We start from the raw sequence: 19,418 nt of genomic DNA on the forward strand, positions 1-19,418 counted from the left end.
CTCTTCACTTTCTGCAAGCAAGGTTATGTCATTTGTATTTCACAGGTTGTTAATGAGTTTTCCTCCAATCCTGACACCGTGTTCTTCTTCATATAGTATAGCTTCTCAGAGTGTTTGCTCAGCATACAGGTTGAATAGGTATGGTGAAAGGATACAACCCTGATGCACACCTTTTCTGACTTTAAACCACTCGATATCTCCTTGTTCTGTCCAACAACTGCCTCTTGACCTATGTACAGGTTCCTCATGAGTACAAGTAAGTGTTCTGGAGTCCCCATTCTTCACAATGTTATCCATAATTTGTTATGATCCACACAGTTGAATGCCTTTACATAGTCAGTAAAACACAGGTAAACAACTTTCTGGTATTCTCTTCTTTCAGCCAGGATTCATCTGACATTAACAATGATATCCCTTGTTCCTCATCCTCTTCTGAATCTGGCTTGAATTTCTGGTAGTTCCCTGTCGATGTACTGCTGCAACCACTTTTGAATGATCTTCAGCAAAATTTTACTTGTGTATAATATTGAAGATATTGTTTGATAATTTCCTTTCTTTGGAGTAGGCATAAATATGGATCTCTTTCAGTCAGTTGTCTAGGTAGCTATCTTCCAAATTTCTTGGCATAGACGAATGAGCACTTCCAGCACTGCATCCGTTTGTCGAAACATCTCAATTGGTATTCCATCAATTCCTGGAACCTTGTTTTTCACCAGTGCCTTCAGTACATCTTGAACCTCTTCAGTACCATTGGTGTCTAATCATATGCTACCTCCTGAAATGGTTGAACTTCGACCAATTGTTTTTGGTATAGTGACTGTGTATGCCTTCCATCTTCTTTTGATGTTTCCTGCATCATTCAGTATTTTGCCCATGTTGTTGTTGTTGTTGTTAGGTGCCATCAAGTTTGGTTCCAACTTATAGCCACCCTATGTACAACACTGTCTGGTCCTGAGCTTTCTCCATAATCATTGTTATGCTTGGGCCCATTGTTGAAGCAACTGTGTCAGTCCATCTCATTGAGGGTCTTCCTCTTTTTCGCTGACCCTCTACCAAGCATGATGCCCTTCTCTAGGAACTGGCTCATAGAACCCCTCAGTATTGCACTCGAGGCTTGTATTTTTCCTTCAGTTCTTTCAGCTTGAGAAATGCCAGGTGTATCCTTCCCTTTTGGCTTTCTAACTCCAGGTCTTTGCACATATCATTATAATACTTTACTTTGTCTTCTCCAGCCTGCTTTTGAAATCTTCTGTTTAGCTCTTTTATTTCATTTTTCCTTTAGCTTCTGTTCACCATTCAAGAGCAGGTTTCACAGTCTCTTTTGATATCCATTTTGATCTTTTCATTGACCTTTTGCTTTCTTCATGTATGATATCCTCGCACAACTCTTCTTGTCTTTGGTCATTAATGTTCAGCGCATCAAATCTGTTCGGGAGATGGTCTCTAAATTCAGGTGGGATATATTCAGAGTCTTATTTTGGCTCTTGTATACTTGTTTTAATTTTCATCAGCCTTTTTTTTTTTTTTTTTTGTAAATAGCTGTTACTTACGTTGCACTTGACTTATTTATTTTTCCTAACTTATGTATGTTCTTTTGTGTTGTTCATATCATTTCATTGTTGCCTCCTCCAGCTCCCAGCTCTAAGTGAAAACTTGCTTTCTGTTTCTTCAACCTATTCAGTTGAACATTTAACGAGAGTCACTATTCTGATGTCCAGAATGTTCATTCAGTTAAATCATGTAATTATGTCTGGAGCAAACTTAGCATTATGCTGTAAGGAAAAAAATAAACATGTGAGGCCTTTTGCCTCATCTTTCTTACAGTATACAATTTCACTGGTGTTCCACCTGAGGCAAAATTAGCACATGCTGAACTACCTTGGTGGAACAAATGTCATAATAATTAAAAGAAATTTAAAGTAAAGCAAGTTAGAAAATGAAGTTAATGGGAAGCCTTCATGAAAGAGGTCTTTTAAATCATCACTTTTTTATAGTGACTTTTTTTATTGAGGTATAATGCATAATGTACACATATCATGCATGATCAGCCTGGTTAGTTTTTATATATTTATAAATCTGTGTATCCTTACCTCCCACATCAAGATATATGACATTGCCAGCATTCCAGTAGTTCTCCTTTGTACCCCTTCCCTTACCATACGTACCCAGTAGTCTAATCACTCTTTTGACTTCTGTTACCGTATAGAAATTTTGTTTGTACTTGAGCTTCATGTAAATGGCAACATCACTATCTGTGCTTTTACGTCTAGCTTCTTTCATTCAATGTTGTCTAAAAGAGTCATCCTTCTTTTGTGAGTGTTTATCTTTTTTATTGATGAATAATATTCCACTGTATAAGTACACCATAATTTATCCATCCTGCTGTTGATGGGGAGTCCCTGGGTGGCACAATTGGTTAAGTGATCAGGTGCTAACAGAAAGGTTGGTTCAAGCCCACCAGAGGTGCCTTGAACAAAAGCCTGGCAGTCTACTTTGCAAAGATCAGCCATTGAAGACCCTGTGCAGCATAATTCTACTCTGATAAGTAGGGTTGCTGTGAGTCAGAATCCGTTTGATGGCTACTGGTTTGTTTGGTTTTTAGCTGTGGACAGACATTTAAGTTGTTTCAAATTTCTGGTTATTGTGAATGGAGCTCTTCCTGAATATTTGTACATGTTTTTTCAAGGACACATGCCTCATTTCTCTTGGATATAATTATTGTGTGGAATCGCTAATCATAGGGCAAGCACGTATTTAGGTTTAACACACAATGCTGAACAGCAAAGTGATTGAACCAATTAATACTCCCACAAGAACTATATGAGAGTTCTAGCTGAACTACAGCTTTACAAATATTTGGTGTTTTAGTCATTTGAATGGATAAGTAATATAATATTGGTTTTAATTTGCATTTTTTTGAATAATGGTGTTGAGCGCCATTTTGTGTGCTTACTGGACACTTGAATATCCACTTTGGTGAAATGCCTAAATAAATCTTTTGCCTATTTTTTCGTATTGATTTGTGGGAGTTAAGCACACACCCAGAGAGAGGGAAAGAAAGAAGAGTCTTTTGTTAGATATATGCATTAGAAATATCCTCTTTCCCAGTCTGTGGCTTTCTTACTCTTGTACTAGTGTCTTTTGATGAGCAGATGTTCTTAATTTTAATGAAACTCAATTTGGCTTTTATGATTACTGCTGTTTTTTTTTTTCTGGCTTTGTTTAAGAGATCTTTGCCTTTTATAAAGTCATAAAGAAATTTGCCTATGTTTTCTTTTAGAAAACTTATTTAGAAACTTTATATTTTACATTCTCACATTTAGGTTTATTACCTATCTCAATATTATTTTTGTAGGGACAGTGATAACAAATGATAAAAAACACAAACCCCCACACACATCTTTCTGATCTCTTTATTCAGTTCCATTGGTCTGTTCATACCAATACCACACTGTCTTAATTGCAGTAGCTTTATGATAAATCCTAATATTGGGTTGTAAAGTCCTTCATCTTTGTTTTTCAAGGTTTTTTGTTTATCCTAGATTCTTTGTATTTCTATAAGATTTTAGAATCTGCTCAACAGTTTCTATTCAAAAAAAAAAACTGCTTTTAAAATGTTACTTTAAATACAAAATGTGTAAACTTTATTTATGTCTTCTGATTATTGTCCATTGAGGACTTGGGGGAAACAAAGAGATTTGTAGGTCCTCTTATAAAAATTAGTTATTTGGGACTATTACCTTCGTCACTACTTAAATTTTTTTAAAAACTTTCCTTTATGAAGTAATTTCAGATTTACAAAAAAAGTGCCAAAAAATAGAGTTCTTACACTTTTCACCCAGATTCCACTAATGCTAACATCTTACATAAATAAGTATAGTATATTGTCAAAAACAGGAAATTAACATTGATGCAATACTGTTAACTAATCTACCAGCTTTATTTAAACTTTGCCAGTTGTTCCACTATTGTCCCATTTCTGGTCTTGAATCCAGTCCAGAATCACACATTGGATTTAGTTGTCATATCTCTTTAGTCTTAATATTCTCCAATCTGGGCCAGCTCCTCACTTGTTTTTGTCTTTCAGGACCTTGACACTTTAAGTGCACTGGGCAGTTTTTGTTTGAGAATGTTCCTCAGTTTGATAGTACCTTGTGATTAAATTCAGGTTATGCATTTTTGGCAAGAGTACCACAGTATACATGATGTAGGTGTGTTCTTGTTACCTGCAATGTTAACTTTCATCACTTGGTTAAAGCCATATCTGCTAGATTCTTTGACTCTTGCCCTCTATCTCCCTCACCTTCCTTCCTCTCTCCCTCCCGTACTGCTTTCCTTCTTTTTTCTGTTCCTTCCTTTCTTTCTTCCCTCCCTGCCTTCCTATCTTTCTACCCTTTCATTCACCTTTAATCTTAGCTTGATTGCTTTTTATTGTATACTTTCAAAACAACAACAAAGCCGTTTCTGGGCTATTCTTTTGTAATTTTTGCTCTTTATTTAGCCAAAAAACATTCTTGTTATCCATGATTGAAATAGATATGCTGCTGTGTTTTCTACTTTGTCTGTGCTTACTTATTTAAAAAATATTTAACTCTATCTTTAGCACATTTGGAGGTTTTTATGGTATACCAGAACTGTTCTAAATTAAGGATGACATATAAAAAGTTGGTTTTAAACCCATCCTCTGCCCACTTTTTTGCTGTATTTAGTAGTAATGTTAATTCTGTTGATATTGTGGTAATGATTTACCTATTTTACTAATTTTTTAATAATCCTTTGAGGTAAATAGCATCAATGCCATTACAAAGATCAAGAACCGAGATCTTTGAGAAGTTATGTAATGTGCCCAAATTCATAAATGGTAGAGGCAAAATTTGAACTGGGAGCCAAAGCCTTTGTTCTTAAATGTTCTGGTGGACTTACGGGTTTCATTATTTTGTTAGTCTTTTGGCTTTTTGTTTCACAGAATCTGTCTCTTCCTCTTCCTGAGTCTCTTCCCCACCTTTCTGTCTCTGTGTCTATATGTCTGTGCTTCTGTGCCTGTTTCCGTCTGTCTCTATCTTATTGTCACCTTCACAACCAGAATTTCCACATATTTTCAGAATGCCTCTAGGAGGTGGTACAGCCCCCATTGAGAAGTTTTAGGCTAGGGGGAATAACTTTTACCCCACATTTAGAAAAATGTAATCTATAAGTAAAAAAAAAAAAAAAAAACTATAAGTAGCCTTCAAAAATATTTAAAAAAAAAAATTTTTTTAACCTTTTGTTTTTAAGAGTCTCAAAGCATGTTGATCAATAATAGGTGTATATAACTAATTGTCGTTATTTCTTATATTGTTAGGGTTGTAGACACAAAAGAGGACTTGCATGTTTTATCTCCTGGGAAGTTCAGGAATGGGGAAGGTTCAAGGAGGCCTCCTCTACCTTCAGAGATGTGAGAGCAAACAATATGGACACTAGGGTATGTTTGTTTCTCTGATCATTGGGAGTCCTGCTTCAGATGATTTTTAAACTTAATTAACTTTTTAATATGGTTTATTTTGTATAAAGGAGGCAGCCTAGGAAGTTAATTAAGCAAGGTCTTACTGTTGGTCTTTATGTGAATATGGCATATTTTCCTAAAAAATCTTTTTGCCTATTAGGCTCCTAAAAAAATAGCCAATACCTAGAAAGTAACTGGTAGACAGAAGGCTAGGCTTACAAGGGTTCTGAATGTAGGGTGCTTTAACGGACCTCGGGTATCTGTGAACTCCCTAAAACTTCCTGTCCCTCTGTGCGTGTATGCACATGTGTATGTGTTACCCACATGGAGTTTTCTGAAGGCCCATTGTTTTTATCAGGATCACAGAGTATGTCTGTAACCTGCAGTTCTTACTCCCTACCCCAGCTCTCTATACATACACCACTGATAGAGGAAAATGATAAAGTTGATTAGTGGAATGGTGATCAGGTGTCCCTAGAGTCATTGGTAGGCACTAGTACCTGTCACTTGGGTACTTGATAACAAGCCCTCTAGTTTAGAATATAGACAAGGTAAAATTGTTTCTATTTTAAGCCTATAAATTTCTTAAGAAATTGGAATGTAATCATAAAATAACAAAATTTGTTATGTAGTCATTAAAAGGACAATTACTAATAAAATTCAGATTTTCACTTATTGTATAATGTTCTTTTGTGCTTGAATATGCGTGTGACTTAATTGAAAAGAACAATGATTTGTAACTGCTGAGAGCCCTTTCCGTACTATAAATATAAGAACTGGCTTGATTTCTGACTCAATTTATTGATCACTCATATGTACTAGACACTGTGCTGGGAACATAATAGTGAGCAAAACAGATTCTGCCTTTGCTCTTAGCTTGTTTCATCATCTGGTAGAGAAGGCAAATAACAGTAAGATGTGGTAAAGGCTGTGATAGGGAACATGTATGGATACCGTGGATCACCTGAGAGAAGTTCCTTACCAGTATAGGTGAGGTCAAGGATGACTTTCCAGCTGAGACCTGAAGGATGAATAGGAGTTAGCCAGAGGAAAACTGCACAGTCCAAAGGTGGTCCTTGATATCCTGGTTTCCTTGCCTCGTTTCAATATACTGTTGCTTCATTTCAGCTGGCATTTTATTCTTAATTATTAAAATTTTATTTTAAACAATATTAATAAATGTATTTGTCCTTGCCTTTTTAAATACATGATACTGAACCATCCCCATCTTATATGATATAATGCTTTCTAATTTCCAATCACTTTCTTATTCATTTTTTTCTTCTTTGATTCTCATAAGATACTGGGAAGTAGGCATTATTTTTCCCATTTTACAGATAAACACTTGGGAAGCTCAAATCACCTGCCTTAGATTAGGTAACTATTAAGAACAGGGAACAGAATCTAGTTTTCATTTTTAGTCCAGTGTTCTTGTATATTGTTTCATATAATTAAACAATTTCTTGATAGTTCATTAGTTCTGCTGCACAGTTTCAATTCTGGGCCTTATGTGTAGGTGTATCAGGTTAATTCTCCTTATATTAAATAGTTCCAAGTATTTCTGCATTTTGAATTCTTAGTGCAGGTGCTCCCCGACTTAAACCGAGTTTTGTTCCAACCACTGCATTGTAAGTTGGGTCTGACATAAAGTCGAATACCTTTTTTTTTTTTTCAAGTTTTCATTATTATTGCCTTTTATTATCAGTATCTATGTAAATTCGATTGTTGAACATCTGCAAGTGGACATCTGAGAATGATAACATCAGCAAATTACACACTGCAACATTATATGGAGTAATATTACTAACAATAAAAAAAAAACCCAAACCCGTAGCTGTTGAGTTGATTCCAACTCATAGTGACCTTATATAAGATGTATTAAAAAAAAAAAACAGTCATAAGTGCATTTCATCCTGACTCAAATACATCATAAGTTGGGGACTACTTGTATAAATGTTTTATGTCTGTTGTCATACACTGCTGGTGTTCAGTTCTCACCTTGTTCTGTTAACCCATTTTTTTGATTCATTACTTCTGATTTACTTTGTCCTAAGAAAACTGACAATGAAGCATACTAAATTTGTGTATAGCATTTTCAAAAGTGGCTGTAAACAATGTCCCATGGATTCTTTTATGAATGAGGGGTATCCTTTTAATTCATAAAGTTTTTTTTAATATTTATTTGGAAATAAGACTCAAAAAAAGTTGTAACAGTAGCACAGAGTGTTCCTGTATACTCTTCACCCAACTGTCTCCAGTGAGTGATAATATAACCACAATATATTATCAAAACCAGGAAATTGAAATTGGTACAATATAATTAACTAAACTGCAGACCTTATGTGGATTTCACCAGATGTACATGTACCCATTTTTTATATAGTATTAAGACGTTTAAGCACATGTATGTTAGTGTTCTGTGTTGTATAACAATTACCAAAATTTAGCTACTTAAAACAATACACATTATTTCACAGCTTCTGAGGATCAGAAGTCTAGGTTTAATTGGGTACCCTGCAAGGCTACAAGCAAGGTTTCAGCCAGAGCTGGACTCTCAGGAGGTGCAGCTGGAGAAGGATCTGTCTTACTTTCCTAGGGTTGCCATAACAAAATACTACAAAGTCGGTGATTTTAAAGAACAGACATTTATTTTCTCACAGTTCTAGAGGCTAGAAGTCCAAATTCACACTGTCAGCAAGGTTATGCCCTCTCTTTCTGTTGGTTTTACAGGAAAATTCTCCCTTGGCTCTTTCAGCTTCTGGTAGCCCCAGGTATTTCTTGGCATTCCTTGGCTTTTAGAAGGATCTTTACAAGGTGTCTTCCCCCTGTGTTACCCTAACTCTGTTTCGTTTTCCCTTTTTTAAGACACTACTCAAAAGGGAATAAGACTAGGACCCACCTTACTACAGTATGTTGTTGTTAGCTGCTATTAAGTTGGTTCCTTGTTCATGGTGACCCCATGCACAACTGAACAAAACACCACCTGGTCGTGCACTATCCCCATGATTGGTTGCATATCATATTGAAACTTTGTGGTCCATAGGGCTTTCACTGGCTGATTTTCAGAAGTAGATTGCCAGGCCTGGAAGTAGATCATCAGGATTTTCTTCCTAGTCCATCTTAGTCTGGAGGCTCCACTGAAACCTGTTCAGCATCATAGCGACACACGTCTCACTGATAAATGAATGGTAGCTGTGCATGAGGTGCATTGGCCAAGAATAAAACCTGGGTCACCCTCATGGAAGGTGTGAATTCTACCACTGAGTCACCACTGCCCTTCAAAGTCAAACTACCTTAAGCAAAAAAGGAGTTTTTACTGTGACTACAAAGTTCAGGGATATAGGGGTATGTTTGGTTTGACCACGATTGAATTTAGATGTTCTAAGTGATCCCCTTAATTGCCATGTTTTCTTTTTTTATGTTAGCTTTATTTTCTGGCTATCTGTGGTAAAACAGGCACTTCTTTCCTCTGTAGCTTCAGACTGTGTCTCTGCAGCTGATGTTCTTAGAAGAAGAATTTCCATATCAATTCCTGAGAGAAAAAAAAAATCAGATTGACCCTACATCAATTACATGCCTATTCCTAGACCAGTCATTGAATACTGAGTATATTGGGTACTCTGACCCATATACAGCTTATGCTTCATTTGTGGCAGGGATGATAGCCCTGTGGAGTCAAATGAAGTATGGGAAGGACAGTTCCCATAGGAGGGAAAGCAAAGCAAGTTTCAAAAACAGAAGCCTATTATTAAAATAGTTAACTTTATTTTTCATTTTATTTTGAGGAGAGAATTGTCTCTACCTGCATCTCTCTTAAAGTTGAAAAAATGGGGGCAATAAGCAGGAAAGACATGAAAAATTTTTCTTCTTTTTGTATATTATGTTAATGGAATTAACATCCTTGTTCAAATTAGATTGTTATACTTTTTATTCATTGGGAATTGATAAAAATTAATTATAATAAATGGGACTGTTTAGCACTAGCATCATCTCTTGCTTGGATTACTGGAATAGCCTCAGTATCAGGTATCTATTACAGTATAACAAACGAAATTTAGTGAATTAGAATAACAGCAGTTTGTTTTTTGTTAAGAGTCTGGGTATATTGGGTGGTGGTTCTGCTGGTCTCACTTGAGCTCACTTACGCAACTGCGTTCAGCTGGCGCCTGAGCTGGTCTGGAGCGTCCACTGTGGCTTCACTCCCGTGTCTGGCACATCAGCTGGAATGGCTATCACAGCTGCAGTGATTGGGTTGTTTAGTACATGGCCTCTCTCCACATAATCTCTTTCATCCTCCAGGGCCTCTCTCTCTAGCAGAATAGCCTGAACTTCTTTACATAGGAGTTAAATTTTCAAGAGCAAAAACAGATGCTTTGAGTCCTCTTCAGGCGCTCACTTGGAACTCCCAGAGCATCACCAGAATGTCACTTTCATTGTCTTCTGCTGGTCAAAACAAGTCAAAAAGCTAGCCCAGAGCCATTGTGGGAGAGGACTACGTGATGGTATGAATTCGGGGAGGCAGGATTCATTTGAGGCTATTTTGTAACAATCTACCATAGCTTCGTAACTGATTTCCCAGCTTTTCTCTGCACCCCCTCAGATCTACTCTTAACACTGTAGGTCAGACTGTATCACTTTACCTAAGCCTTGCCCTGACTGTACAGGGTCCTATAGAATATTGCTTTAATCAAATAGGGGTTTATTTTTCATTTAAAATAAATAGTCTAAAGGTAGGTAATCTAGGACTTGTGCCTCAGTTCAGGAAGGCTGTCAGAGACCACAGCTTTTTTTTTCTCTTTCTGCTCTGCTATTTTTAGTGTGTGTGTGTGTGTGTGTGTTTTAATCCTGTTTGCCTTTCAATGCTGCACCTTTAGGCAGTGGGTCTACATTCCAGATTTAAAAAAAAAAAAAAAAAGGACACTTTCCCCAAAATCCTGAGCTTATTTCTCCTTGCTTAAGAAGTGTCATATGGCTACTTCCAGCTGCAGGAGAGTCTGATGAAGTGAGAATTTTATCTGTGTACTTTGCTGCATCTAACAAAATGAGCGTTTTCTTAGTAAGGATAACAAAACAAAACAAACAAACAAAAAAACCCACTGCTGTCGAGTTGATTCTATCCACTTAGTGACCCTGGAGGATAGATACTGTGTAGGCAGCCAGCAGTATCTGCATTAGTGCCAACATATGCAAGGAACTATACTTATTGCTAGGAAAGCATTCTTAGTCCTATACATAGCCATCATGAGACTTAGAAATTATACATTCAAGGTAGTTGTACTACTTTCATTTTGCACGTGAGGAAACTAAAGCTGTTCATCATTGGAGTGTTAGAATTTATACATGACTAGTCTGACTCCATCACAGTATATCCTGAGCCTTTGGTTCTTCAAAAACAAAACAATTAAAAAAAGAACAGCACATTATGACCTACATTTTTATAAAAGCTTTTTGTTTCTTCAACTCATGTTTGGTTTGCATGTCTGTCTTTCTTAATAAATTGAATACCTGAAAGAAAGAAAGATTGTATCATTTTTGTCTTTATATCCCCATACCTAGAGCTCAGTGAATGTTTTGAATAAATGAAGTTTTTGAAAAAGCTAAAAGATGGAAAAGCCAAACACCATTGAGTTTCATAGCTGTTGACAGCTAGTGTTCTGCTGGTTTCCTGCTTTCTGGTTGTGAGCACTCTTCTCCAAGACACAGAAGCTTGCACTGGGGTGATGGAAGAGGAAAAATTGTGTCATGTCAGTATTCCTAACTTAAGAAAGATAACATCCATTAATAAATGCAAGTCAGTACGAGCATGGGGTAGTTCAAATACAGGAAAATGGGTGCTCCACATAGCTCCTCTAAAAAAGTCAGTCTGGGGTAAAAAAGCATCAAACTAAGAGTCAGGAGACTAGTATGCTAAACCCAGTCATGTCATTGACATTTCTTTGTTACCTTAAGCAAGTCACTTAGCTGCCTCGAACCTGCTTTCATCAAAACTAAAATCAAGAGAGTTACACTAAATGATCTTTGAAATTCCTCCTAGCTAAAACAGTGTATGAATCATCATATCCAGTGGTTTTGATGGGTACTCTAACATTTCTTGGCATGTATCAGGTCAGACTGTTTTATATTTCTAAAATGTAGACAAAGTAACAGCTTTTTCTCTTCTTCCCAGGGAGCTTGGCCAGTGAGGGGTAAACATCCTTTCCTATGTCCCTAAATAAAGCGCTTGGTTACAAGTGACAGACTTCTCTTCATTTTGTTTTTTGAATCTGGTTTTGTTCTTATTTCATATTTTTCTTACCTTTACTATGAGTTTGTTGAAGTGTAGTAAATTGAAAAATGGCAATTTGAATTTTCATTTAGAAATCAGAATCTCATTATTTCATATAATAAATATGGTTGTATTGAGCAAATATATATTAACACATTAGTGTATTTGAATTATTTGGTTGGCAAATGATGTGGTCCAATTAAGAGTGAGATGTGTCTCATCCCTTGCAACAAATTGTGTTGACTAAAAATAGCCTAATTTAATAGCAAAGATACTATACAGGATATCATTATAAACGTTCACATTTGCCAAAATTGAAATAAAATGAAAGCTATTTTTAAAATGATATCTTGCCCCGTTTATTAGAGAGGCAGCACATGTTCATTGCTAAAATTTGAGAAAAAATGAAAAACTTCAAACAAAAAAAAATTCTCTTTTTTTATTTGGATGAATGGTTGGTGGAAGATGGTGATGCTGTCTGGAATTGAGTTTTATGATTAGGATTATTACTTCATGGGGTTCTAGTCCCTCCCCTCCCCTTTTCTTCCCTCGTCTTCCTTCAACCCCCCTTTTCTTTCTCTATTTTATCTCCATACTTCGTGAATATATTAATAAATTTTAGAGGGAGATTGTGATTTGAAGTTGGATCAAACTTTGTTTTAAAAAGACAAGAAAAGATATCAGTTGTATACTTTGGGTTGAGGCATGAAATTTCATAGAATAGAAAATAATTGTGAATGGTGGATGGAAATTTTAAACTTTAGACATAAATTAGTGTAATGTAGATGTTCTGGACAGGTACTACTGCCTATAACAGAATCTATTGAAACAAAAGTTATCACTGAAGATTTTCAGTGTCTTAAAAGCTATTTACGGTATTTTTACACAAAAGAGCTCACCTTCTGCTTTTGTTTGCTGGGCACGTCCTCCCCCCACAAGGCACCCTCACAAGTGCTGCCATGCCAATCCTCTTCTACATGTTATTGTTAAAAAAAAAAAAAAAAGCATATTACTCAGGAAAATATCTCATAGGGAGAGGGTGTAGCTGACAGACAAACACAGAAGGTGCCATGCACATTATTTGCATAAAAATACAGTATTTTCATGGGGCTAATTTAAAAAAAAAAAAATTTTTTTTTTTTATTTAACGTTCTGGGTCAAGATTGGGGTCCCCGAGTGGTGAAAACTGTTAACACATTCAACTGCTAACCAAAAGATTGGTTGTTTGAGTCCACGCAGAGGTGTCTTGGAAGAAAGTCCTGGCGGTCTGCTTCCACAAAACCAACCTTTGAAAATCTGTGGAGCACAGTTCTGTCCTGAAAACACATGGGATCACCAGGAGTCAGTGTCAACTCCGTGATAACTGGTTTAGGCCAAGATTATTGTTTCCTTGCTTGGTAATGATGATTCCTGGTTCTTATGATATAATTGTTTCTGGGTTTGTTTTTTTTTTTAAGAGACATAATTTAATAGATGAAATATCTTATTTTAGTTCGAAGTGAAATGCAAAGAAAATTATATTTTCAAATAACTTTCAGTTTATTATTGCAACTAAAATTTTTAGAAAGGAGTAGTAAAAAGTACTGTAACTTTTTCTTATCTGTTGTTAGAGAGCATTTGATTATCTTAAATTATTGAGTATATTGCATGTATCCCTTGCTCCTTTCCAGAAGTATTCGAGCCATTGTTACAACTAAAGATGGGAGTAAAATATGATTACTAAAAAGGGGGAAAAAATCAAGCATATAGACAGAAAGAGGAACGTGTTAACCATAGGAGCTAATATAGTTGCTGTGCTGAATACCAATTTTGCCATTGGGCTACCTGGAGTTGAAGTTCTCTTTATCTGAAATGGAAACACGAGTTCCTCAGCAGTGACACGTTTTCTTGAATTCAGAAAGAATATTAAATAACGTAATGGGCAAATCATTAAAAACAAAACTACTCTGCCAGGCATAGACTCTGCCCTCAAATTGCCCAGTCTTTTGGGATGGTCAGACAAGAAAAGGGATAATTGTTTAAGATGCGCATCATCAGAGCACACGGGACAGGCAGGTAATCCACATCTTAAGGGCGAGCATGGGCAGGAAATTCTTCCTCAAGAAGAGTTGTGGTAAATTTTGAAATAAAGTGGAAGTTAACTGGGCCAAGGAAAGAACTTGGAAGAGATAGCTGAAGAAAGAAGGGAAGGTGGTCCATCTCAAAGGTACAGCAGGCATAGTGACTGAGCCAAGAGTGATTGTGTTCCCTGCAGTAAGTTTCCATAATTTGTTGTGATTGGAATTTAGGGAGCAAATTGGAAAGAAACAGAAGTCGAAGTAGGCAGGGGCCTTCAAAAGATTCACATCAAATACAGAAGCCATTTTCATATGACAGTTTCTTTTAAGAAGCCTTTAAAGTTTAGCACCTTGGTTCCCGAACTGTGCACCAGAGCTCTCTGGGGCACCAGCAAACTCTTGAGAGTGCTGCAGTATGTTTTAAAAGTTTGAAGCTTCATTTGTTAGACACCATATGAGCTAGCTGGACACAGTTAACAGTTTAAGTATTAGATCATTTTACATTCCCTTTCCGAAGCTGAGTTTTTGGTGATTGCTGTGAAAAAAGCAAGTACAGTGCAAAAAATCAAGGTGGAACAGATAACCAGGGTGGCAGTAGTATCCAGTCTGATTCCAAGGTTGAAGAAATGTAGAATACCCTATAGGCAGATACATTCCTTTAGTAACTAACTGTGGCTACTAAAGAGTGAAATAAATTTTAATTTATGTGTATTGTTTCAAACAGCTAGTAAATTGTTAAAACATAGGTATTGAGTTATTTGGATCTTAATTACTTAGTGAATGGAATTGTTAGGTATTTCCTTTGGCCTATGGGACACAAGGAAAAAATTACTGAGACACCAAGGGTGCCGTGGAGAAGCTCAGGTGGCGCAAGCAGTTTGCGATCGGCTGCTAACCTAAAGGTTGGCGATTCAGACCCGCCCGATGGCAATGTAGAAAATAGGCCCGGGTGAACTACTTTCAGTACCAGAAAACCAAACCTGTTGCCATTGAGTTGACTCCGACTCGTAGCGACCCTGTAGAACTGCCCCATAGAGTTTCCGAGGAGCACCTGGTGGATTCAAACTGCCGACGTTCTGGTTAGCAGCCATAGCACTTAAACACTATACCAACAGGGTTTCCACTTTTAGTAAAAAAAAAAAAAAAATTTTTTGGAGCAGCTCTTCTCTGTAACACATGGAGTTTCCATGAATTGGGGACTGACTTGAAGGCAGTTAACAACAAGAAGAGCCAGGGTGCTTTGAACCAAGAAATTTTGGGAAGCTGTGGCTTAGTATGTAATATTAAAGCCCCAATTTGTTAAAGCAATTCAAGTTCTGTAAGCAGTCTATATGTAATGTTTTCTGTTTTTAGCAAGCCACAGGTGGATTCACAAACTTTGGAAACAACAAAATAAATAACATGGTAGGACTTAACATTCCATTATAAGTACAGTTGACCCTCCATATCTGCAGGTTCCATATCCGCAGAATCAACCAGCCACAGATGGAAAATATTCGGGGGCGGGGGGAGGTTCCAAAAAGCAAAACTTGAATTTGCTTTGCACTGAGCACTACCCCGAGTCTACGCAGATGAAGTGATGTGAAGGCCTATCATGCTGCAGCGCCCACTGTTTCACAGGTCCGTGGGCTCTCCCTAGCGCTGGTTGGTTGAGCATTGTTAGCCTCCTGTCTTGTGATTATTCCCTGAACAATATTAAAACAAAAAACCAAACCCAGTGCCGCCGAGTCCTGCCCCATAAAATACATTGTATTAGGTATTATAATTTAGAGATGATGTAAAGTACATGAGAAGATGTTCATGGTTGTATGTAAATACTGTGCCCTTTTATATAAGGGACTTGAACATCTTGAATTTCCGTATCTGCAGGGGGTTCTGGCACCAATCCCCCACGGATACATAGGAATGATTGTATTAAAAAACCTAGATGTCATTCTAGCCCGGGTAATACCATTCTTTATCTATGTAGGTTAAAAGAATTTTTAGATCAGTAGGTATAAATCACTTATTTCAGGGATTCTTAACCTAGAAGCCATAAAAAAACTGGAAATTATACATACATGCATACAAAATTTTCTGTTTTCTGCTGTTTTGTTTTTTCAATCAGAATTTCAACAGGGTTCTTGGCCCTAGGAATGTTAAGAACAAATTTATAGACCAACTACTTCAACTTTTACATGATGCACCTAAGGGTACAGGGTAAATTAGCACCAAAGTCAAGAATAGATCCTATGTTTGCCATCTTTTAGCTCAGCTTTTCCACTATTTTGTATGATACATGTTATTCGGAAATAAAAAAAATTAGATATAAAAAACATTGCCAGGAATTTAAATGGAGCTGATTTGTAGAGGGGTGATGAATTCCCAAAGACATTAAAGGCTTTTCATAAATTATGCTTATGGTTCAAAAGGTACATGAAGTGTATACAGTGAACTTTAAGTGTCTCTCTTTTCCATATCCTTTAGAAACTCCATTTCCCTTCAGAGAGGTAACTATTATCTCTAGTTTATTTTGTTTCAGAATTTATAAATTTAATCTGATGGTATGGTAATGGTGTTTAAAATAGTAAATGATACACAAAAAGCTAGAGTATAACTTTGGTTGTTTTAAATGTAGAATAGCTTGCCTGATTTGATTTTTAGGATGGATTACTGTTCTGTGTATTGTTTCAGTCAATAGGGCATAACTTAGAGATATTAGCTAGCAATGATGTTTTTATATTGAGTCAACTAGATTATCAGTTTTGATTGTTACTAATGAAATTTATAAATGGAGGCTTCAATATAGTTTCCCAAACGTTAATGCATTTAAATCATTAACTTAAACATGGTCATAAGGGTATCACTTTATTTTAATATAAATGTGTTTGTCAAGTAATGCTATTTAGTGAGTAGGTGGAATTTATGATTTTGTGTGATTATAATAAAGACTATAGCTGATTAAGGAGAGAATTAAAATTAAAGGACTATTTTATGCTGAACTTGTAGTTTACCCTTACGCTGCACATTTTACTGAACAGCTAAATTTCCTGAACGTCTGTATTTGTGTTTTGTTTTTCCTATAGGGAGATTCCCGAAGTCTTCCATTTTCTGAGAATGTTAGTGCCGTTCAAAAATTAGACTTTTCAGACACAATGGTGCAACAGAAATTGGATGATATAAAGGATCGAATCAAGAGAGAAATAAGGAAAGAGCTGAAAATCAAAGAAGGAGCTGAAAATTTGAGGAAAGTTACAACAGATAAAAAAAGCTTGGCTTATGTAGACAACATTTTGAAAAAGTCCAATAAAAAATTAGAAGAACTGCATCACAAGCTGCAGGAATTAAATGCACATATTGTTGTATCAGATTCAGAAGATGTTACAGGTATAGTACTTTTATTTGATGTGTATACGGTTCCGTTAAGAAATGTACCATTTTAGAAAATAATAAATTTTGTGACATGTATAAAAAAGTACTTTTCTACAAGTATAAAATTTTCTCTTATAGGTAAGGTCTTGTTTATATTCTATTCAGAAGGGCAATGAGTTGATGGGTATGAAAATTGCCGGCCTTCTTAGAGATGAGTAGCTCTGCTGTCTACTTTCTTACCCTTTGTCAGTAGGACATTACTTAGAATTATTTTCCAGTATTGTTTTGTATTGAGTCAACCACATGCTCTTACCTGATTCATCCTTGTGATCACGCAGCACGAGTTTGCCAGATGACTTTTTAAAGTTAAAAATGCATTCTGTGAGCAATGGATATTTTTACTCTTTGCAAATGTAGTTAATCAAAACCTTGACTTTTGTTTTTGGTGCTCTAGGCAACTGAATTAACACCTAAACTACCATGAACACTGGTTTTTAAAAAAGGAACAAAATTTAAGAAGTCAAGCATTTTTTTTTTTTAAAGTATAGAAAATATAAAGGGGAAAAATGACCCATAATCTGAATTTAAGGGCATAATTTTTAAGCATTAGAATTAACAAATGCTCATTGCTAGAAATTTTCAGTAGTGCAGAAAGTAAAAATGGAAAAACTACTTCTGTCAATTCTAGGCTCTCTCATTACAAACTTTTTCTTGAATGTCCTTCCAAAAAAATAAATACTATTGTTTGTATCAGTATCCATGCATCCATGTATACATTTTTTCAAAAACTTTTTGCATAAAAAAAATCATATTAGGTATACTATTCACTGCCTTACTTTTCTCCACTTACTTGGCAAACTTTTCATATCAGCATGTAAGTACATATGTACCTTATTCTTAATGGCTGCATATAATTTATCATATGCATGAATCATATTTAATTTAGCAGTCTAAGTGACAAACACTTAAATTATCTATCAAGCATAACTCTTATAACTGCAGAAGTAATTCTGATATATTTAATACCCTTTAACTTCTTTATATCTGTTAATCATTGAAGCTTCCCTTACATTATGTCACATTTTTCTCCTAGTAACAGCTTCTACATTTGTGGGCCCACTCCTAATTGTTCTTAAAACATCTATTTTATTTTTTCTTGCCTCCTATAAGCATTAGCTATTTGCCTGCAGATAGCAGTTTTTTTTTCCAAAGCTTTAATTACTTATAGCAGGCCTGTGATAGATTGTTGTAGCCCCTGGAAAACTTGTAGATATTTAGCTTGATCTGAAGACTACAACACCTCCTTGATCATTCCTATGTTTAAGGCTTTTTGGACCCAGTTTGAGGGCACCACTGAGTAATTTGATCGCTCGTCTACTCATCTAAGTTTCTTTTTTACCTATTTCTCATAAAACCATGAAAAGTTTTATAAATTGACATTCTGTTTGATCTAAGAGTTTTGCCCTTGCAGAGATGATATCTTGAGAAGATATTTAATGACCCTGAATTTCTTCATACCCAAAGGAGAGTGGTATATATAGATAAATAGATTTAGCACAGTAGAAATTTTGGAAACACCACTGTAAGTAATTAAAAATAAATAAATAATAGATATTAAGAGAGATTTTATTAAAATACAGAAATTTAACCAAGAACCTCAAATCAACTATCTCAAAAGTTACAGAAAACACTTTTGATAGTCAGTGAACTTGATAAAACTTTCAACATCAGGGACTTAGCATAGGGGTTTCATTTGATTTCAACCTTGTAGGAATAATTGAATATTAAAAATGAAAGAAACCATAGAGAAACTGGCCTTATTATTTTTAGAGCTGAAAATAATCCCAGAGATGTGAATTAATTTGCTCAGAATCAGAAAGCTAGGAAAAAGAACTCCTCAACCCCTCATCTAGTATTTTCTTACCCACACATTCAGTAATTGCATTAAAAATGGAAATTTATATTATGAAAATGCTGTTTTTGGCAATATAATATAAACTTAGAAATAGTCTGTTCTGTTGGAAATCTGCCAAGTTCTACGTTTTTTGCCCATTACATTTTTGAGTGACCTAAAATGAGAAACAGCGCTGTAGCTTTTAACTGTTTATTTAGAGAAAATATTTTCCTCCTCATAGAACATCAGTAACAACCTCGTGATTATCAAAAGGTAAAAGGGTTTTTGCAACACTAAGAATAGCCCATTTGGTGTCCCATATTCCCTTTTAAAACTTACTTTATTGAGGTATAAATTACATATGATAAA

The 19,418-nt window shown here is 35.7% G+C and overlaps 1 protein-coding gene across 6 annotated transcripts in view; it reads left to right on the forward strand.

Annotated features, from left to right (window-relative positions):
* The window catches only part of PKN2 (protein kinase N2), a 206,798-nt gene that overhangs the window by 45,815 nt on the left and 141,565 nt on the right, over positions 1 to 19,418 (forward strand). For 5 of the 6 annotated variants that reach the window (XR_010321433.1, XR_010321434.1, XM_010591133.3 and 2 more), the window contains exons 2-3: positions 5,342 to 5,461; positions 16,870 to 17,170. Coding sequence is in view for 4 of the 6 variants with exons in the window: in XM_010591133.3 (XP_010589435.2) it covers positions 5,342 to 5,461; positions 16,870 to 17,170 (421 nt within the window). In the remaining 2 variants the exon portion in view is untranslated. The remainder of the gene's footprint in view (positions 1 to 5,341; positions 5,462 to 16,869; positions 17,171 to 19,418) is intronic. The other variant, XM_010591134.3, reaches the window with a different exon arrangement.

The sequence above is a fragment of the Loxodonta africana genome, chromosome 3 (genome assembly GCF_030014295.1).
Source record: "Loxodonta africana isolate mLoxAfr1 chromosome 3, mLoxAfr1.hap2, whole genome shotgun sequence".
Lineage (NCBI taxonomy): Eukaryota > Metazoa > Chordata > Mammalia > Proboscidea > Elephantidae > Loxodonta > Loxodonta africana.